Below are 21546 nucleotides of genomic sequence, written 5' to 3'. Positions count from 1 at the left end.
ATCTTTTACTCCTTTGTTTACAGACGTTATGAATATAAATAAACCTTTTCAGCTTTGGAAAACAATAAGAACTCACAGTTTTGGTTTAAATTTGGGTTAAAGATTGTGCCTTTTATATGAGAACTACAGTGATTATGAATCAGAATCAGAATACTTTATTCACCCCCGAGGGGAAATTGGGTTAATTTGTAGTATTGAAGTATTGCATTTGCCTCTTCTCATTTTCTATCTGGTACAATACACGATTTATGTGTACTTTCTGTTGCTAAGAATGTCCAAATAATTGCTTCAGACGCTTTTATCTGTTTGGGGTTTTTTTTGGGGGGGGGGATGTTCCCCCTTTTTCTCCCCAATTGTACTTGGCCAATTACCCCACTCTTCCTAGTCGTCCATACTTGGCCAATTACCCCACTCTTCCTCCGATACATGTGGAGTCGCCAGCTGCTTCTTTTCACCTGACAGTGAGGAGTTTCGCCAGGGGGACGTAGCACGTGGGAGGATCCTGCTATTCCCCTCCAGTTCCCCCTCACACAGGCGCCCCGACCGACCAGAAGAGGCGCTAGTGCAGCGACCAGGACGCATACCCACATCCGGCTTCCCACCCGCAGACACGGCAGATTGTGTTGGTTGAGACGCCCGACCAAGCTGGAGGTAACACAGGGATTCAAACCGGCGATCCCTGTGTCGGTAGGCAACGGAATAGACCGCTACGCTACCTGGCTGCCCCACTTTTATGTTTCATTGAGCGAGTTAACAGTGAATATCAAATAACCTTTGCATCATTTTTTGCTCCTTCTCTAACAAAACACTTATGCAGCTAGAGGAGTGCCCTCAGTCCAGCGCAGATCCCCGCCAGGTGTAGCTCCTCTTCTCCGGTGCTCAGATGTGGAGACAAACCAGCTGAGGAGCTAGCACTCAATTGTGGTATAAAACAGGTTTTTCAAAGGTTTTGAATCACAACAACCACAAGAGGCCCTTGATCACACAGTCACAGCTGTTCACATAAATTATTAGGTCGACGGGCCCAGTGGTGTGTGAGATTAGCGGTGGACAGACACACACACACACAGAAAAAACAGTGTTTTTACTGTCATTATGAGACTTGTGCAGCGCCCATGTCGATTGAACGGGAAGTATGGAGGAAAAAATAAAGTTTTTAACGTGCAGCACTCAAGCTAATAAATCCATCTCATAAAAACGTCTTGCCTGTCAGCCTGTGGATGCTCAGTCTGCTAGTGGACCCTCGCAAAGAGAGAAGGTTTCCAGTGTGGCTATTTTGGTCTAACCCCTAACCTCATCTTTCTTTTCATAATATAATAAAGCTGGGTAAACCGTTACGCTCTAGCATGCATGACTCACATATACGGTTGACTCAGATTGGGCAGCAACAAGAAGATGGAGCACTTTCTGTTTTTCCTGCAACCTAGAGGAAGTTGTTCCTTTTTATCTTTGGCATTTTCTTTTTGGATCATCTAAATTCTTTTAATAACGTTTGATCATGTCGCTGCCCAATCTGAGTCAACCATAGCTGTATGTGCATACGTAAATGGTTCACCCCGCTTTATTATATTATGACAATAAAGACAGAGGTTACTACTTTTGGTTGATCCAGTGTTAGGGTAGGTGAGGTTAAGTGTAGCTAAGTTCAGTGAAATAGGGTTGAGGGAATAGAGATACGCTGCCGTTCTGTTTTCAATCAGTCATCACAGTTAAGCTAAATGGCATGTGTCTCACCCTATGTAAACAGTCAGACTCCTGTGTGGATTAACAGACTGTGATTGACAGCCAAAGGGTGGCATGGTAGCGCAGTGGTTAGCGCTGTCGCCTCACAGCAAGAAGGTCCTTGGTTCGAACCCCGGGATTGTCCAACCTTGGGGGTCATCCCAGGTCGTCCTCTGTGTGGACTTTGCATGTTCTCCCCATGTCTGCGGTGGGTTTTCTCCGGGTGCTCTGATTTCCCCCACCATCAAAAAGACATGCGTGTTGGGGTTAATACCCCTGTCTATGCCCCTGAGCAAGGCATGGCAAGACTAACTGGAGTTGGTCCCCAGGTGCTGCACGGCGGCTGCCCACTGCTGCTAGCTACACAGCTAGGACTGGTTAAATGCAGAAGCGTAATTTCCCTGTGGGGATCATTAAAATATATCAAAATCTTAAAAAAGCATGCTGTGGCAAACGATCAGTGACGGGTTCGACTGAGCCAATTAAAAGGCTGGTCCAAAAATGTGTGATTTAAAAAAAAAATTATATGACTTGTTTTTGTCAGTTGTTGAAAACAGCAAAATGATCATCGATATAGGCTGCTTAAACCTGATTGTAGGGACTGTATGACGATGAGTTTATTTTTTAAAAAAGGCAAAAAGGGGCATCTGGGTGGCGTGGTGGTCTATTCCGTTGCCTAACAACACGGGGATCGCCTGTTCAAATCCCCGTGTTGCCTCCGGCTTGGTCGGGCGTCCCTACAGACACAATTGGTCGCGTCTGTGGGTGGGAAGCTGCATGTGGGTGTGTCCTGGTCGCTACACTAGTGCCTCCTCTGGTCGTTCGGGGGGGGGGGAGGATAGCGTGATCCTGCTATGCGCTACGTCTCCCTGGTGAAACTCCTCACTGTCAGGTGAAAAGAAGTGGCTGGCGACTCCACATGTATTGGAGGAGGCATGTGGTAGTCTGCAGCCCTCCCCGGACGGGCAGAGGGGGTGGAGCAGCGACTGGGACGGCCTGGAAGAGTGGGGTAATTGGCCAAGCACAATTGGGGAGAAAATCCTAAAAAAAATTTATTTAAAAAAAAGACAAAAAAGTGGAGTAGCAAAACCATACCTTTGCCCCCCGCCCCCAATAGAATCACGGGGATGCACTTGCTACACTTGCTCCGTTGCTCGGGTGCCCATGGGCCACACCGTTCATCTCTGTGTCCCTCCTATAGCTTCCTGGTGTCAGTCGAGTTCGGTGGCAAAAGCTGTCGCAGGCAGTAAAAACACACAATAAATGAAAGTTTCTCATCCCCACATTCGATACCGTCGATGTTATATGAATGACGCGGTATTCACGTAGATCATACGGTTTTCCTCCCTCATGCATAGACACATGCACACGCACACGCACACACACACACACACACACATATGCACGCACTCCTACACACGGTGCTGAGGTCTGGAAATGTCAGTCAGCTTGCTATCTCATTATTTCTGCCTCTTGAAGTTTCACGAGCACAGAGGAGCTATTTGGGACACAAATTCACTTCGCCGTGAACCTCGGGCTTTTTAAAAAGGGGCTTGACAGCTTTTAGTGTGCAGACACTCATCAAGGCCGTCAAACGGGTGGAATAATCTTATGAAAATCAGGCAAAGCAATAGACTGGAAGGGAGCAGGCACGGGAAGGGAGAGAGACACGGGGGGGGGGGAGAGAGGGGGGGCGGCAGGGAGGTACGAGAACAGAGGCGCGTCAACAAAAGGGAGAAGGGAGGAGGAGGAGGACAGAGCGAGGAAGAAAATGGTGGTTATGAGGGAGAAGAAAGGGGGATGGAGGGAGCGGGGGAGCAAGACGGGTAGAAATTAGCAGCTAGGAGATGAGAAGAGGGAAGGGGGGGGGGACAAGAGCTAGTGGCTGATTACAAAACGCTAGGATTTATTTCCCTGCATGGGGTTTTCTCTCACAAGCTGGGGCCTCCTCTCTAATTCCAACAAGGCCCCATACAGGTTGAGGATGCCAGGGCAGGTCAGATAGTTGAGCTAATTATCCAGATAGCGGATCCACTCTAAAAGGAGACATGAGAGGGGATTTCCAGTGGTGGAAAGCAAATCACAGAGATAATGGCACTCAGCCGAACCCTTTCCAGCCCTCGTCTGTCTGGATCATGTCGCTGGGAACGGAGGCGGAGAGAAATACCCGGCTCCATGTGGGGGTTATCCGCTGTTGTGTGCGCCCGTGCGTTTGCACACATTGGTGCATATGTTGGTGCACCCTCTTCATGTGCATGTATGCATGATATGTATTACAGCTGGACCTAGATGACAGGGAGACGGGCTAGAGGAATGCAAGACAGTGACTGCAAGAATAAAATGAGCTTGATCTCACCAACGACACATAAACAATTCAGATGTATGAGTACAACGGTCGGGAGTCATAATGCCCTGGCTATATTGACTCGTGTGTGTGTGTGTGTGTGTGTGTGTGTGTGTGTGTGTGTGTGTGTGTGTGTGTGTGCGCGCGCTTTCCTGTGCTGCAGGGAGTAATGTGACCATAAGAGGAATTGCATAGGACAGAATGGAGATGGGTTCAAGGCACTCCAGTGTGAAAGACACTGAATGTGTTTGGAAGGTCCTTTGACTCTCCGTCACTGGGCAGGGGAGGGTTTGCTCTGCTTGCTGATGTGTAAGGGGAGGAGCGAGTGGGCAACGAGGTGGGCAATTGACAGTAAAGAAAGAGAGAGGATGGCGTCCGGGTAGCACGGCGGTCTATTCCGTTGCCCACCAACACGAGGATCGGCGGTTCGAATCCCCGTGTTACCTCCGGCTTGGTCGGGCGGCCCTACAGACACAATTGGCCGTGTCTACGGGTGGGAAGCCGGATGGGGGTATGTGTCCTGGTCGCCGCACTAGCGCCTCCTCTGGTCAGTCGGGGAGCCTGTTCGGGGAGGGAGGGGAAACTGGGGGGAATAGCGTGATCCTCCCACGCGCTATGTCCTCCTGGTGAAACTCCTCAGTGTCAGGTGAAAAGAAGTGGCTGGCGACCCCACATGCATCAGAGGAGGCCTGCAATGTGGTGGTCTGCAGCCCTCCCCGGCTCGGCAGAGGAGGTGGAGCAGTGACTGGAACAGCTGGGAAAATAGGGTAATTGGCCAGATGCAATTGGTGAGAAAAAAAGGGGGGGGGGTAAATAAATAAATAAATAAAAAGAGGCTGTGTATACGTGGGTGTATAAGCATGCATGCTTACTTGTGTACTTACTTGCAGCGAGTGGAGAGGGGGGATCACTGGGCTCGGTTAGAGTGCGGTTCATTTCTCTCACATGCTGCTGTGCGCCACTGGATCAACTCGCTCCTGTGAGCTTGTGGTTGGCCAGCGTGGCGTTGCTGAGTCCCCGCTTGCGGAAACCAATCAAATGAATGAGCTGTGTACTCGTCACAGACCAAGCCTGATTAAAAACTAACTACACGGAGAGCTGATGCATCAGCTGTATTTATATGAGCATGTATGTGCACCTTTGTGTGCGTGTGCGTGTGTGTCTGTGTGCACTTTGCTTCATGCCGCTACCTGCCGAGGCCATATCTGATACGGAGGGTCTGTAATTATCAGGGCATATCTAGCCATCATCTTCCTGCCGTGCACTGTGCTGCATTTAACACATAAGCCTTTATCAGATTGACTCTTCGCCTACACCCCCCACCCCACCCCTCTCTTTTTTCTCTTCCAACTTTTTTGTCATTCTGTTCTTCCTTTCTTCCCATTGCTGGTCCTTATTTCCTCACCGTTCCTTGCTTCTTCTGTCTTTTTCATTTTTTTTATCCTCTGCCCCCCCCTCGTCTCTCTCTACCCCCCCCCCCCACACACACACACCCCAACACTCTTTCTGCTGTCACCGCGGCCCTTGGCATAGCATTAGGCAGGATTTATTAGGGCAGGACGTCCGCTGTTGACATGAGTGTGATCTACCATTGGGTGGGGAGATAAGTGTTTCACAGAGGGTGTAATGATGTTCTCTCCCTCCGCACTCCTTATCTGATCCTGATGAGACCACTACTGATACCTCCCCTCACCGCCGCACAACTTATGTGCGTGCACGCATCTGTGTGTGCCTGGGCGTGGGTATTTACGTATTTCCAAGCATCTCTGTTCGTGTGTGTGTGTGTGTGTGTGTGTGTGTGTGTGTGTGTGTTTGTGCCGCCATTGTTTGAAATGAACAACTACTGTGTGACCCACAGCTTGTTACAACTGAATTTGGAGACAGTCCAAAAGAACAGAATAGAATAGAATGCTCTTAATTGGTCATTTTGTACATACAAATGAAACTTACTCTCTGCGTTTAACCCGTCCTAGCTGTGTAGCTAGGAGCAGTGGGTTGCCTTGCTCAGGGCAAAGACAGGAGTATTAACCCTAACATACATGTCTTTTTTGAAAACCACACACAATGACCAGCTTGAACGTCAGTAAGGATGCTGGGCTTCAGAACTGTTTAGCCACTCACCATGGAGGGAACTATCATCCTGGCTAGCAAGACTAACACCTGAAACTCCAGCATGTGTTACTCCCATGAATCAGCATGGCTTACTCAGAATGACGTATTCTAATGATGGTTCATTCTGTAAATATTGAGTTATCACAACCGCGAGATTCGGCTGTGCAACAGTTGGCAATGGCATGAAAGGCCAAGTAATTCCATAAGATTTGACGCATTTTAGTCATTTACATGTAAAATGATTTATCATAAATAAATAAACAACATACATTTCCATAGCAGTGCTGATGCAGAGATCCATTAATGGAGAGGAATACCAAAGCAAAGGCTTTCAGCCTGCCATAAATGCAAGGAAGTGTGGTTTTGTCTTTACACACTCACACTTCATCCACTGGCGGTCACCTTGTTAAATGTTAATTTAACACCAATTGGGCGGCATGGTGGCCCAGTGGTTAGCATTGTTACCTCACAGCAAGAAGGTCCTGGGTTCGAGCCCCAGGCCCTTTCTGTGTAGAGTGTGCATGTTCTCCCGTGTCAAAGACCTGTATGTTGGGGTTAATATGCCTGTCTAGGTCCCTGACTAAGACAATGGCAAAAAGAGCTGGAGCTGGTCTCCGGGCACTGCACTGCAGCTGCCAACTGCTCCTATAGCATAGGATGGGTTGAATGTTGTTGTATGCTTGCATACAAAGACAGCGATGGGTTAAACAGAATGTATCTTTTTAAAAAATGGTCCTTCTGATGAGTACTGATGGACCTTGGGTTGTTGAAAAAGGCCTTTTTTCCCTTTTTCTTACCAGCATGAGTGGCATGTATATATCATATTGTAACGTGTATGGGCAACTAGACATGTTGGCGGCTAGCTAACAAGTCGGACCCTGTAGTCGAGTGGTCAGCGATGTCTCTCGCAGTGCGGGAGATACAGGTTCACGTCCCGACTGCGGCAGTTCCTGTGGTTGCCCCTCGAAATCGCTACAATATTATATGTTTTTCTACCCATACTCTTTTCTCTCATTTTCTTCTCTGTTCTGTTCATTCTCCCACCGAATTGCATTTTCCCACCGTCACTTACCTGTCGTGATCTGTAAGTGTGTATTGAAAGGCACCGATGTCTCTGCAGATAGCTGGAGTGATGAGGCAGACCATGGAGGCCATGGAGGGTATAGGCTTTGTAGCAGAGCCAACCAAGTAGAATATTTCTCGGTTGAAAATCATGATGAGAGAGATACATGGATGCAGCGTCTTTACCTCACTAATCTCTATTAACAGATTATATATATATATATATGTATATATATGTATATATATGTATATATATATATGTATGTATATATATATATATATAAATAAATCCCTCTCACCCTTTTCCGGGTGGTGTGTGTGTTCCTCAAGCTTGGGTCCTCTACCAGAGGCCTGGGAGTTTGAGGGTTCTGTGCAGTATCTTAGCTGTTCCTAGGACTGCACACTTCTGGACAGAAACCTCAGATGTTGTTCCTGGAATCTGCTGGAGCCACTCTCCCAGTGTGGGGTCACAGCCCCCAGTGCTCCTATTACCACTGGGACTACTGTGGATTTCACCATCCACATCCAATCTAGTTCTTCCCTCAGCCCTTGGTATTTCTCTAGCTTCTCATGTTCTTTCTTCCTGATGCTGCTGTCACTTGGTATTGCTACATCGATATATATGTGTATATATTTTTTTTTTTTTGGCAGGCTCTTAGGTATATATATATGACAACATTGAGCATGCTACCTCGCTGTTGCACCCTCTTGAAAATGCAGCAAAACAAGTAGGCCTCCACATCAACACTAGGAAAACTGAATTCATCAGCTACAACCAAGAAGGAATCATCTCCTCATCAGATGGTCATAACATCAAATCTGTCTCGGAATCCGTTTACTTGGGAAGCAACATCGGATCCACTGAAAGAGATGTGCAGCTTTGAATTGGAAAGGCTTAGTGTGCCATTGAGGGACTTGATGTCATCTAGAAGTCCACGTTACCAGACAAACTGAAGCGGGAATTTTGGAAGAAGCACCCTACAAAGACGTGTCTCTATGGCAATGTACCCGCCATCTCAACTTGTCGACGACACAGGATGTCCACCTGAGGATCTTCCAGCTGCTATGCAGGATAGAGACGGGTGGCGTGAGAGGGTCAGAGCCATCTGAGGATACTCGACCGGATGATGATGATGATGATGATGATATATTTGTTGCAGGCTCTTAGGTGTAATTCCACTCTGTCTGCACCTGAGGCTGAATCTCAGGTGGTTCCTGTAGTCCGCCATCTTGCACGCCATTCACTCATACTCACGTACAAGTTGAGGGCAATCCTCGCCGAAATAAGTCAAAATGTCTTGATGCATGCTCAATAATCCCGGTGAGGAAATCCCAGAAAGTTGAATCGATCCATCCGGGCACAAAGAATCACTTTGTGACTCGACTCGAAGTAGCATGTCGACACAGTGCAGTTAACAATTACACAGCAAAGCAAAAAAAAAAAAAAATCAACATGCTTTATCTTTAAAAAAAGAAAAAAAGATTTTAATTCTCAGTGTTGATTATGCTGTCTTAGTGTCTGCAATCCTTCTATTATAGGTGTACATATTTTACAGGTTGATTGATCTATGGAAATGGGTTTTTATGGGCAGGGAAATTAGCATCGGGCAGAGTGCCTGCTGATGATCTATGCGCCGGGTTCTGACAACCACTCAAGGTGCCCTCGCTGCAAATTTATAGGTATGCAACCAAGCACAATTCCCACATGTTTTCCTAAGAGGGCTGGTGGGATGCCACGAGCACCACAGCGAGAGCGTGTGACGTGTATATAGTAGCAGGCCCCATAACTCATTCCACGTTTTCCTTGTAACCGTTACAGGATGTTATTTTTCTATCCATAAATGCATGTGAAAATGTGCATGGATTTACGGATCCTTCCCTTTTTATCTTGCACATGTTCTGTCATGCTCATGAATGTTATCTTCAACCTTTCCCCCACTTAATCTCTCTCTCTCTCTCTCTGCTCGCTCTGTGAGTTGCACACTGAAGAGCAAGAGCATGGCACAGTTTTTTTTTCCAAACACAATATGTGCGATTGTCCTCGGTGAGAAAGCGTGCGAGCCGACACGAAGTACAGCGATTGGGCGACTTATCTTGAAGAGGGTTTCTTATTATGCCGGGGAGCGCCTCATTAAGCCACGCACTTAACGGCTCTTAATTTGGTTCTGCTACTGAAGGCAGGAAGAAAGAATAAAACACGAGATCTCTGGTGGAGCTACGTAACATCATGTCTTTGCCTTTGACTGTTTAAGGGACTTTTTTGGGGGGGCAGGGAGGGGTTGGGAGGGATTTCCCCCCCTTTTTCTCCTCAATTGCATCCAGCCAATTACCCCACTCTTCCGAGCCGTCCGCCGGTTGCTGCTCCATCCCCCTCTGCTGATCCAGGGAGGGCTGCAGACTACCACACGCCTCCTCCCATACACGTGGAGTCGCCAGCCGCTTCTTTTCACCTGACGGTGAGGAGTTTCGCCTGACAGTGAGGAGTTTCGCCAGGGGGACGTAGCATTGGGGAGGATCATGCTATTCCCACCATTCTCTCCTCCCCCCCCCGAACAGGCGCCCTGACCAACCAGAGGAGGCGCTAGTGCAGCGACCAGGACACATACCCACATCCGGCTTCCCACCCGCAGACACAGCCAACTGTTTCTGTAGGGACACCCGACCAAGCTGGAGGTAACACGGGGATTCGAACCGGTGATCCCTGTGTTGGTAGGCAACGGACTAGACCGCTACACCACCCGGACACCCTTAGGGACTTTTTAAATGTTCGATGGTGTACCTTTCCCGCGTTAATGTTAGAAGTCGTTTGTTATTTGGTTGTCTGTCTGTTGACTGGGTTGAGTCGGTGAGTCGACGGCTGTGCGGCGGCTCCCACAGACACACTATAGAAGCCTGTCTGAGCAGTCCGTGCTCGATCCTCGTCGTGATGTTTGTGGTCGATTGCGTTTGCGATGTGGGTTTTCATTCCACCGCACGTGTCTCTATCTTCACGTGTCTCTGTCTTCATAGTTGAATACCATCTTGGAAGAAAAAACACACACACAAATATCCACAGCTCCTGAAATAATTGCCACACGCTTTAACAACATCTCTTTATGTGTTGTGCTGTCTTTGACGGCAGTCATTGTGCAATTACGCGCTCAGCAACCAATAAAACACCTTGAAGTGTGACGTTTCATCCCTAATCTCCACCACGGCGCCGCTGCGGGATATAACGGCGGAAGATGGCGGCTGTCTAGTGTGCTCCCTGATGCGAATGAGTGCCATTGTGTGGGCGTAAAGCTGCTACAGACATCCGTCGTTGTCTGTGAGCGTCTGAAGGCGTCGCAGTAAAAGAACATTCCAGATCAGCAAATGTTCCCTGGATGAGAAATGGGGGGCGCGATAGCCCAGCGGTCACCGAAAAGTTCGGCCCTGCACACCAGTCACACCTGTCAAACTCTCGTGTGTCCTTATGTGTGTGAAAGTATTAAGTGGCTGAATGTCCTGGATACCTCTATTGACCCCTGGGGTGCTACGCCTGGTATATTTGGCTGACCTTGCACCCCAACCAGAGGGCGCGGAGACGTTTTCCTCTCTGGGCGGTTAACAAATGTGTGAAGTAAAGCAAGGAGAAGGTTCACTCTTGCTGTGCGGTTGAAAAGAGATTAAACTGCATAGGAGGAGCATGTAGTAAACACGCTGAGGGATTTTTATTGTCCTGACTTGACTGTGTCTCTCCCCCCTTCTCTCTCGCTGTCACCCCCTCTCACCGCTATCTTTCCCTTGTTCCGTCTCCTACCGGCATCTCTCCTCTCTCCTTCACTCCACACCCTTGCATCTCTCTGTCTTTTCCATCCACTCGCGTGAGCTTTCTCCACCTTCTCTGTCTATTTCACTCTCTCCCTACGTCTTTCCGCTATTCTGTCACTTTTCTGATCTCCACCCATATCTGTCGCTCAAAACCACCTCTCTGGCTCTCTCCATCTATCTATCTATCTATCTATCTATCTATCTATTCATTCAACATTTATTGCCTCCATCCCTCCAACTGCTTTTCTCTCTTCCTCTATCCATCTCTCCCTTCATCCCCTCCTCTCCATCGTTCAACCTCTGTTCGTCTTCATCTGTCTCTCTCTTAATTCATTTCGATCTGCATGCCCAATGCCTTCACCTACCTCCCTCTTCCTCCATTTCTCTCTCTCTCTCTCTTCTCCCGGGCAGCTGGTATTGTACGGAAAAAGCAGTGGTGTGAGATGGTGCCATGTCTGGAGGATGAGGGCTGTGACCTGTTAGTCAATAAATCCGGCTGGACTTGTACACAGCCTGGAGGCCGGGTGAAAACAACCACGGTGAGTACCGCCCTCTCTATCTGCAAGTCAGCTTTCATAAACTGCTTGTAAACTGCAGCAGAGATGTATTAAAGTACAAAATAAAAAATAAACATTGCACACTCCGGGGATTTTATTATTATCAGTGTAAGAGTATAGACATTGTACTGATACCCTAGAGGTCATAGGTCGAAGACACAAGTGAATCTCGGTGGAGTTTGTGGCATCTTAAAGTCATTTTATTGAGGAAAGAAGGGCCCTAGAAAAAAATATGTTTTAATTTTTCCAAATTCCATTTTATTTTTCCCCCCTTTTTCTCCCCAATTGTATCCGGCCAAATTAGCCCACTCTTCCGAGCCCTCCTGGTCGCTGCTCCACCCCCCTCTGCCGATCCAGGGAGGGCTGCAGACTACCACATGCCTCCTCCGATACATGTGGAGTTGCCAGCCGCTTCTTTTCACCTGACAGTGAGGAGTTTCACCAGGGGGACATAGCGCGTGGGAGGATCACGCTATTCCCCCCAGTTCCCCCTCCCCGCCTGAACAGGCGCCCCGACCGACCAGAGGTGGCGCTAGTGCAGCGACCAGGAGACATACCCCCATCTGGCTTCCCACCCGCAGACACGGCCAATTGTGTCTGTAGGGACACCTGACCAAGCAGGAGATAACACGGGGATTCAAACCGGCGATCCCCGTGTTGGTAGGCAAGGGAATAGACTGCTACGCTACCCGGATGCTCTTAACCTGTCCTTACTGTGAGGAAATGTGTATAATCAACTACAACTGCAAAAACCAAAGCCACATTTTCTTCGTTTTTATGATGTTGTTAACTGCTGGTCGAGGAATGTTTCCCCCGTGCCGTACAACATGTTATCCACGCACCTTTACTGACGCGTGCATGCCGTGATGTGCACGTGAGCGCAAACAAAGACACGGAAGCGCGGCAGGGTTCCTGCGAGGGGGAGCGGCGCGTGGTCTAAGGACAAATTACGTCCAATTCCTAATATGTGGACAGATTGTGGGGTAATCTCCCCCAACTCTCCCTCACACTCCTCTGTTTATACCTGAAGTCTGGTTTTTAAGCCTCCGTTCTGTAATTCTATAACTGTTTTGTGGAAATCACAGGGCCCCTAATTAGCGAGAACTGGTCATTTAAACAAGCTCTGTGGCATCAAACCATGTGGCGTCGTGACATCCACTGGTCCAACATCTGTAAAGCCCCAATCTGTAACTGCATATGGCTTCTCCTGTTCAAACGCCTTAAAACTGACTCGTTCTCCTTGTTATTTTTCTTTCTTTCTTTTTTTTTTGACTTAAGACATTTTGTACTCTCAAATTGATTGACTGAGCTTTTGAAAGAACAAAGTGCCACATAATCAAAGTACACTACGCCGCTTCATCCGCTGAGTACTAACGATATGTTGCAATTTAAAACTGTCATGTCCAGTCAAACGCTCCTGTTTTCTTTTCTATTTTTTGAATTCCCCCCCCCTTTTTTTCTCCCCAATTGTATCCAGCCAATTACCCCATTCTTCCGAGCCGTCCCGGTCGCTGCTCCACCCCCTCTGCTGATCCGGGGAGGGCTGCAGACTACCACATGCCTCCTCCCATACATGTGGAGTCAACAGCCGCTTCTTTTCACCTGACAGTGAGGAGTTTCGCCAGGGGGACGTAGCGCGTGGGAGGATCACACTATTCACCCCCAGTTCCCAAACAGGTGTACCGACCGACCAGAGGGGGCGCTAGTGCAGTGACCAGGACACATACCCACATCCGGCTTCCCACCCGCGGACATGTCCAATTGTGTCTGTAGGGATGCCCGACCAAGCCAGAGTTAACACGGGGATTCGAACCGGGATCCCTGTGTTGGTAGGCAACGGAATAGACGGCTACGCTACCCGGACGTCCCCTGAACCCTCCTCTGTTTTGAGTCAGTTATTGGTTATGAGCACTTCATATACATATTAATCAAACGTTAAAAGAAACTACGTGACGTGACTGTACCGAGCATCTGAGTCGCCGAATAGATTCCAGGTGACCGTCCACACCCTCGTCTCCAGTCTCCATCACACTGTGCCAGGTTGCTGTCCTTCAGCCCGAAAGCCCGCCGGTAAGGGCACATTCACTTCACAAGCCCCAGAAAGGTCTTTCCTCCTGCCCCCCCCCCCACCTCCTCCTTATCTTCCACTCATCTCAGCAAACTCAGTGCAGTTTGTTTATGCGCTCGTGGCCGGTGATTAGCTTGAATTAGGGCCGCTCTTAACGTTAATGATGGCGACAGATGGGGAGGCTGCTGCGTGTGCTCGTCGAGACACCACCCGTCCTCCTCGCTAGCGCCCCACCTCGCCAGTCCTCCTCCATGCCCCTTTTCCCATCACCCATTGCAATAAAGCCCGCTTTAGCGTACATGTAAAAGACGCCAATGTTGCCTTCCCACCAACACACACACACACACACATGCGCAGACAGGCACTGCTCTATCTTAATGTCAGTGTGTGAGCACTGCAGGGTGACGGGGCATCAGTAATGCATCGGTCACAACTTAGTCATAAGCGGACTACAGCGCTGCGACTTCACCCCAACGCCACACGCACACCCTCCAGTTAGAAACATTTGTACTGTTGCACACACGCTCACATCCGTGTGCGCCGCGTGGAGGGTGCTGAATCCAAATGATACGCTTGGTTATCAGGGAAGTCCTGCCCCTGGGCCCGTAGCGTGCGGGGGAGGTGGGGGGGACCATGTGTTTCTGACATACGCCATAATATACCTGGTCCCGCAGACCGGAATGACAGACGTTACATGTTGCTGCTACAGGGTAATTTGTTATCTGGGCAGTCAGATAGCGCACATGCACTCACGGGTGACACCAAGTCGGATCCGTTTATATACTAGACTTGACAAACAGGACTGGAGCTGTGTCTCGGAACTTATGGAGGGCTTATGGGTGGTTTTGCATTGCATGATTGTGCGTGTGTGTGTGCATGTATGTCTGCTTCGTGGTGATATTTCTGTGCTCTGTGTTGTGTATTTCTACTGCATCGGTGGAGCCCTCTGTGTAGTCACACTTAATATTACTGTGGGTTAGTAAGTGTGTACTTGAGTGCAATGCATTCGTTTGAACTATCGTACGTATGTGCACATGTGCACATTCGTGCATATTTTGTCCCTGTGCATGCAGGCACATGTCTAAGCATCACATATTAATTTTTCTGGCACATTCCTTCCTTTGCGTCACTGATTTACCCTGCATGGGTTGGCCTTTGTTCGTGTCATTTTCTATTTAGGATGTCAGCCGGTAGGCCCGTCATCTACTTGGCTGTCAGTGTGCTGGAAATGACAGGTATTCATGCCTCCTCTATTGGCTGTTAAGCATGGTGACAGCTAGTCAGGTGGACGGACAGCTAGGCTACATGTGCAAATTGTTATGATCAGTACCGGCGGACCCAAACGCAGACACAGATAATGGAGTTAAGTCATATAAAAAGGGGGGTTATTGTAGGAATAAAGGGGGATGAGGATGGCAGGCGAGGTAGCGAGGCGACGGTGGTTGAGCGGAGCAGGACAGGTGGACGAGGGGGGGGGGGCGTGGCTGGCTGAGGATAAGCTCGGGGATTTAGTAAGCAGGTAGGGGGGCCGGAGGAAAGTGATACCGGAAGTACAAGGAAACACGGTGAATACGGGTAATGCAAACAACACGACTGAACAGGATATTGTAGCGCAGCGGAGGACAAGAAACTACCACTGTGGCTGAAACGCCGATCTGGCGATGAGTGGTCGGAGAACTGGGGTAGATATACTGGCGGCAATCAGGAGGGAGTCGCAGAGTGACAGGGGAAGGAAGCCACGCCCCCTCCCTCCCCTCCCCCCACACACACAGGGGAAAGCAGGAGCCACTGAGTGGTGTAATGGGACTGCTCCTGTTGATAATAATGGGAAAGTTATGGAGATGTGGTACCTCGCAAGACCATCCAGAGTCTGCTTTAACAGGGCTTACAGGAGCCCCCCCCCCCACTCCCAAACAAACATCGTTATCCACAGACTTTCAGAGAGCACTTCTGGAAAAACATGGGATAAATGCAGAGGATGACTTTCCCCACAGGGATCAATACAGTACAGCTTGTCTTATCTTACAAACAAACTATTTACCTGCTCACCATACCCCCCCCCCCGGGTCATTTTGGACAAATTGCCCCCAAATGCCTACGGATATTGGATGTAAAACATCATGCAAACCCAAAATACCCACCACCCCTGCGGTGCCCCAAGATGACCGTTGCGAGTGCAAAGTCCAGTGAGCATGTCCGACCTGTCTGTCAGGTGTTTGTACGAAAACATCAACACAGATGAACAGACAAGCCCCCCCCCCGGGGAGGGGGGGTTGTTATGACTAAGCCAATTCATTCTGACTCAGCCCCGTATCCGACATCGCCAAGGCGCAAAGGCCTCTTTGGGCAAATGTTGTGAGGCGGTGTATGTGTGCCAGTCAACTCTTTGGAGATTGTATGTGTATTTTATTCTGCCGAGCATCGGGTGACGTTAGTTCAGGCTGACACCGGTGACCTGCTGTCTACTTGTTGGCCGCTAACGAGGATGACAGTGACTTGCGAGCTAGATTTGATGTATGTGTGTCCTCCCTTGACCGGCCGAATGTCACTCGGCTCAGTTGCCTCCATCGCTTGCTTCTTTTCTGTCTTTTTTGACTCGCTGTCTGCTCGATATTACTCCTCTCTCTCTCTCACTTTTCATATAATTTGGATTCGCAAGGACCCGAAAACACGCGTGACCTGCCCTCTTCCCATGCAGTCCCATTCGTCTTGGTTTGACTCCTCTGTGAAGAACACATGTTGTGCCTGTCAAAAATAACACGATATAGATTTGTGTTTGTGTTTTTTTTTCTTTTCTTTTTTTCCAAGGCCCGCTCCAGAGCAAATGAATGAAGATGGATGTGGGCATTGGCGCCCGTTGATGTTGGTGCCTTGCAAGAGACTTTTATCAGCAGTGCGCAACAGCAGCGAGTGAATATTGTGAAGGGGATGGAGAGCCATGGGTCACAAACGGGCCTATTTCTGGATGTAAAACAACAGAATTAAACAGCCATGGTAGATGATCTGTTTCAACTTCAAGAGTTTGATTAACCTGGGAGCATCCGGGTAGCATAGTGGTCTGTTCAGTTGCCTAACAACACGGGGACCGCTGGTTCGAATCCCTGTGTTACCTCCGGCTTGGTCGGGCGTCCTTACAGACACGATTGGCCGTGTCTGCGGTTGGGAAGCCGGATGTGGGTATGTGTCCTGGTCGTTGCACTAGCGCCTCCTCTGGTCGGTCAGTCGGGGCGCCTGTTCAGGGGGGAGGGGGGACTAGCGTGATCCTCCCACGTGCTACATCCCCCTGGTGAAACTCCTCACTGTCAGGTGAAAAGAAGCAGCTGGCGACTCCACATGTATGGAGGCGTGTGGTAGTCTGCAGCCCCCCCGGATCGGTAGAGGGGGTGGAGCAGAAGAGTTGGGTAATTGGCCAGGTACAATTGGGAGGAAAAAGGAGGAAAAATCCCCCTCCCCGCAAAAAAGAAGAAAAAGAAAAAACTTGCACAATGGTACACATTATTCCATTCGTAGCATGACGTGTGGAGTCGCCAGCCGCTTCATTTCACCTGACAGTGAGGAGTTTCGCCAGGGGGGACATAGTGAGTGGGACGATCACGCTATTGCCTCCATTTCCCCATCCCTCCTAAACAGGTGCCCCGACCGACCAGAGAAGGCGCTTGTGTAGCTACCAGGACACATAACCACATCCGGCTTCCCATCCGCAGACACGGCCAATTGTGTTTGTATGGATGCTGAACCAAGTCGAGGATTCACCAACACGGGGATTCGAACTGGCGATCCCCGTGTTGGTAGGCACCGGAACAGACCGCTACGCTACCCGGACACCCCAGTTTTTTTCTTTCTAACCATGGTGCAGGTCTTACATTTTCACTGAAGCTTCCAGTATTTAGCCAGTGCTCTTTCACAAAGTGACCTAGAGAGAGCGCAGTAATCCTTACTGCTGTGACCGCAACGCACACAGGAAGCCAACGCAAGGATGCAAGGGGTCAAGCCGCAGCGCGCCGACAACGGCTTCCTGCAAATATCGCAGAATGATCCTGTGTGATGGAGAAGTGCTCGGTAAGGAAACTTTCTGAATTCACCAGGCAGCGAAAAGGCTAACTGGATGCTGCTGAAACGCTTCCCTCCCGCCTGTGACGCTAAATCACTTGAATCTACATCTTATCTGTCTGTTCCCCGGAGTCAAACGCTGCCTTTGCTGCTCTTTTTTTTCCTTCTTTTTTTTCTTGCACCGTCCTCTGATGGCGAAACGATATGTAGTCTCAGCAGTCATCTCCCATACCTCCTCTCTACCGTGAAAGGCTTATTGCCGTCTCTCTCCTGAGACGAGGCTGCTCCGCGTTGTGCCCTCCACCATTTTAGACTGGCAGATGAAACAGCACAAGGAGCTATCTCTCTCTGCATGCACCAACACTGTGATAGGGGGGGAGAGAGAGGAAGAGAGAAGAGAGAAAATGCCATTAATGGAGAGGAGCGCAATCACCCCAGGTTATCTGACGGCTTTTGTGACAGGCTGATAGAGCGAACAATACAAGACAGCAAAAGAAGCACAGTGAGAGGAGTGAGTGCTGTGCGATTGAGTGAGAAGGGAGAGTGAGAAAGATGGAGAAAAGGCACCGAGACTGAGATTTGAGTAGACAGACATAGTCAGGCAGATCGTTAAAAAAAAAAGAAGTCCATTCATGTCATTTTCAAACTGGTTTGCATTGAGTGTTGACTCCCGTCTTTAGGCTTACAGCCTTGTTAAGTTGGCTGAAAAGGATGCCCCTTTCAAAAGCCGTTTTCCTTTCTGACAAGTTATAATTGCACAGACTCTCGTGTATCAAAGGGGAAAAAAACAGCCAGAAGTGACTGCCATAACAAGTTTCTTAGTGTTTCATATACGGTACACACACTTGCTAACATTTTCAAATCCTTCAGCTAGGTCGGTGCAGAACAGCAGTTGTCTCTGAGGTCCGGTAGGGTCACTGCAGGGTTCTGCATGTAAAGGCCCTAATGCACCATTGCTGGTGACATTTTAAGACGTTGCATAGCTTTGAGGGAAAAAACAAATTCAGGAAACGAATGCAGCAGACAGCTGCGAAGCGTTGAAACGGTTCAGTGCAAAGCATTTTGTGCGTTCCACATATCACGGTTGTCGGTACGCTTTCAATCGGCCACGTACGTCTACAGTCATGCAGCCATCTTGTAGGGAATTCAGGAGGCAGCCGGGAATCCACCGCAGCTGGGAAGCGAACCTGGGTAGCCCGCAACACAGGCGACTCTGCTAACCAGTCAACTAGAGGGTCTGACCCGTTAGCCAAGGGCTAGCGAGTCTAGTCATCCGTGGTCGTTACATTATTCACACACTCACACACAACGACTGTTACTGGGGAGACTTAAATGTCTAGCCAGGTCTTAACCATACAGTGTGATCCACTGGGTCGGCTGGGACCGGCGTGTTCAGGCTGTCAGCGGAGAGCCGTGTAGCTGGCGCCCGCTGTGAGAGAGGATGCAACTGCTTTAATCAAGAGTTTTATTTATTTACCCCCCCCACCCCCACCCCCACCCCCACACACACTGAGGAGCAGAGAGAGGGAGAACGGTAGAGAGGGGAGAGGAGCGAGGAGCGAGGAGCGAGGAGAAAAACTAAAGGGGGAGGGAGAGTAGGGACAGTAGTTTGGGGGGGTGAAGAGACAAGTGGAGAGCGGAGAGGAGGAGATGAGCTTCATAGTTGTGAGAAAACGTGGTTAGAGTGAGGAAGTGTGTTTTGTTTCAGCTGAGCATGATCTCTAGTCTGGCTCTGTGTGTGTGTGTGTGTGTGTGTGTGTGTGTGGGTGTTGGGGGGGAGGCGGTGGGGCTTGTACTTTGTCTTCATGCATGTGCATATATCATGCACTCGAAGAAGTCTTTCTTTATGTAGAAGAGGATTCGCCAAACTGTGAAATGTTTTCATACTCAAACTTAAAGCCCTCGTCTCCAAGGGTGCAGCTTACACGAGACGACCCCGCTGCCCATGTCTTCCTTCCAGCTCCTACAGTATTTACACATTTACACATCAGTCAATGAGAGCTCACAGGGGTGTTCGGCCAAGTGTAAAAAAGCTATTTCGATCGGGGGTTGTGAGCGGGGGCATTAGGGCCTCTAGCTCCCTATCAGACTTGCTCTCTCTCTCTCTCTCTCTCTCTCTCTCAATGGATCTGACTGAGGCTGGGGCCTGACAGGATCCCCCACGCCCCCACCATCCCCACCAGCTCCCCTGCGGTTCCGGGTTGGTACCGGCCTCCATAATTGATCCCTTTGGGCCCTGCAGGCATGCTAGGACACAACCAACAGTGGGCTGAACAGAATCGTTGCAGACAGACAGACAGGGGATAGGGGGAGAGCAAAAGAAAGAGAGAGAGAGATGAGAGGGGGAAGTTGTTGCTGCTAACCATTAGCTCTGTCTGCCAGCTTACATCTGGAGGGAGCCAAGTCAGCACAACCTCTATGCTTGGAAAATACTGGGCCCTCCATTTTGGGTAATTGAGAAAGACAATGTGACTATTTGCTTGTTAGTACAGAGAGGAATGAAGGGAAAGAAGAGAAAACCCAACTAAAAGAGGACGAGCGGGTCTGTAATCCCAGGTTTTTATCAGTCGTTTAAGAGCTAGCGGGATTGATCGGCTAGGTGAGGTGCGTTGTTGTTAGCCCCAAGGTCCAAATGTCCGAGGAAATAGCCCCTGCCCATTTGTCACCACTACCCGGTTTCAGCCATTCTCGTTGTCCAAAGCACGAGGCCCAATGTGCCGGAAATGGAAAATGGGATTCGTGAAATGTGCACCGACCAATTTCGTTCTCGCCCACCTGAGTCTGTCAATGGACTGCTTTTGAGCTTGAATTGGGCGCACGTGCCAGCACTTTGCGATTAGCATAAGGAAACGTAACAATAAACCCGTATCAAGGCAGCAGACTCAGGTGCCGTGTGCAAACCACAGACCAACAAGCCGCTGCAGGTAACGCACAGACAAAAGAAGGAAAGGAAAGAAAGGGGAGACGAATATAACTTTGCTCTCCATTTATTCTGTAAAGCACTTAAAGCAAGGGACTTTTGCCCATGGTCTTACATGAAAACAACCTTCAAGATGTCCAGTGTTTAAATAAAATCTTGAAATGTATAAAATATTCAATACCGAGTTGTTGAGCATCCCCGATTGATTCGTTAGGCCTCAACATACCCTCTTAAAATGAACACACAATTGTTCTTTTTTTTGCATAAGCAACCAATCATTGCGCTTCAGAGCAACACACAGCACGCATCTGTCTTGTCTATCTTTTCACTGCAGCCCTGCATCGAGATTTAGGGAATTATTACTTTAAAAAGTAGTAGTGGCAGTAAAACTGTATATTTCACTATGATGGTGGTGTAGTGGTTAGCACGGTTGCCTCACAGCAAGAAGGTCCTGGGTTTGAGCCCCGGGGTAGTCCAACCTTGGGTTCGAGCCCCAGCATAGTCCAACCTTGCGAGTCGTCCCGGGTCATCCTCTATGTGGAGTTTGCATGTTCTCCCCGTGTCTGCGTGGGTTTCCTCCAGGTGCCCCGGTTTCCTCCCACAGTCCAGAGACATGTAGGTCAGGTGAATCAGCCATACTAAATTGCCCCTAGGTGAATGTGTGTGTGTGTGTGCTGACCTTGGGGGTCGATCCGTACGGATTAACTACGTTGTGTTACCCCACGATTTTTCATCATCATTGTTAATATTTCGCAGCACAAAACGCAGGTTGGCTTTTGTGCATACTGGCTTACATGTGGTCTCGGACACTCTTCAATTCGGATCTCACCTAAGAACAAGTGGGAAGTAATGCAGGTATTGACGAGTGCCACAAAAGTTCTTCAATTGTTCGCACGCACAACTGAAGATCAGAATTGGT

At 49.1% G+C, this 21546-nt stretch overlaps 1 protein-coding gene across 1 annotated transcript in view; it reads left to right on the top strand.

The window, feature by feature from the left end:
* tafa5a (TAFA chemokine like family member 5a) overlaps positions 1-21546 on the top strand; it is a 183915-nt gene that overhangs the window by 147189 nt on the left and 15180 nt on the right. Inside the window, exon 3 of the mRNA XM_056277762.1 lies at positions 11444-11571. Coding sequence (XP_056133737.1) covers positions 11444-11571 — 128 coding nt within the window. The remainder of the gene's footprint in view (positions 1-11443; positions 11572-21546) is intronic.

This window comes from Lampris incognitus, chromosome 3 (assembly GCF_029633865.1).
Source record: "Lampris incognitus isolate fLamInc1 chromosome 3, fLamInc1.hap2, whole genome shotgun sequence".
Taxonomy (NCBI): Eukaryota; Metazoa; Chordata; class Actinopteri; order Lampriformes; family Lampridae; genus Lampris; species Lampris incognitus.
The sequence above is the reverse complement of the archived record's forward strand: the minus strand, read 5'-3'. Positions and strand labels throughout refer to the sequence as shown.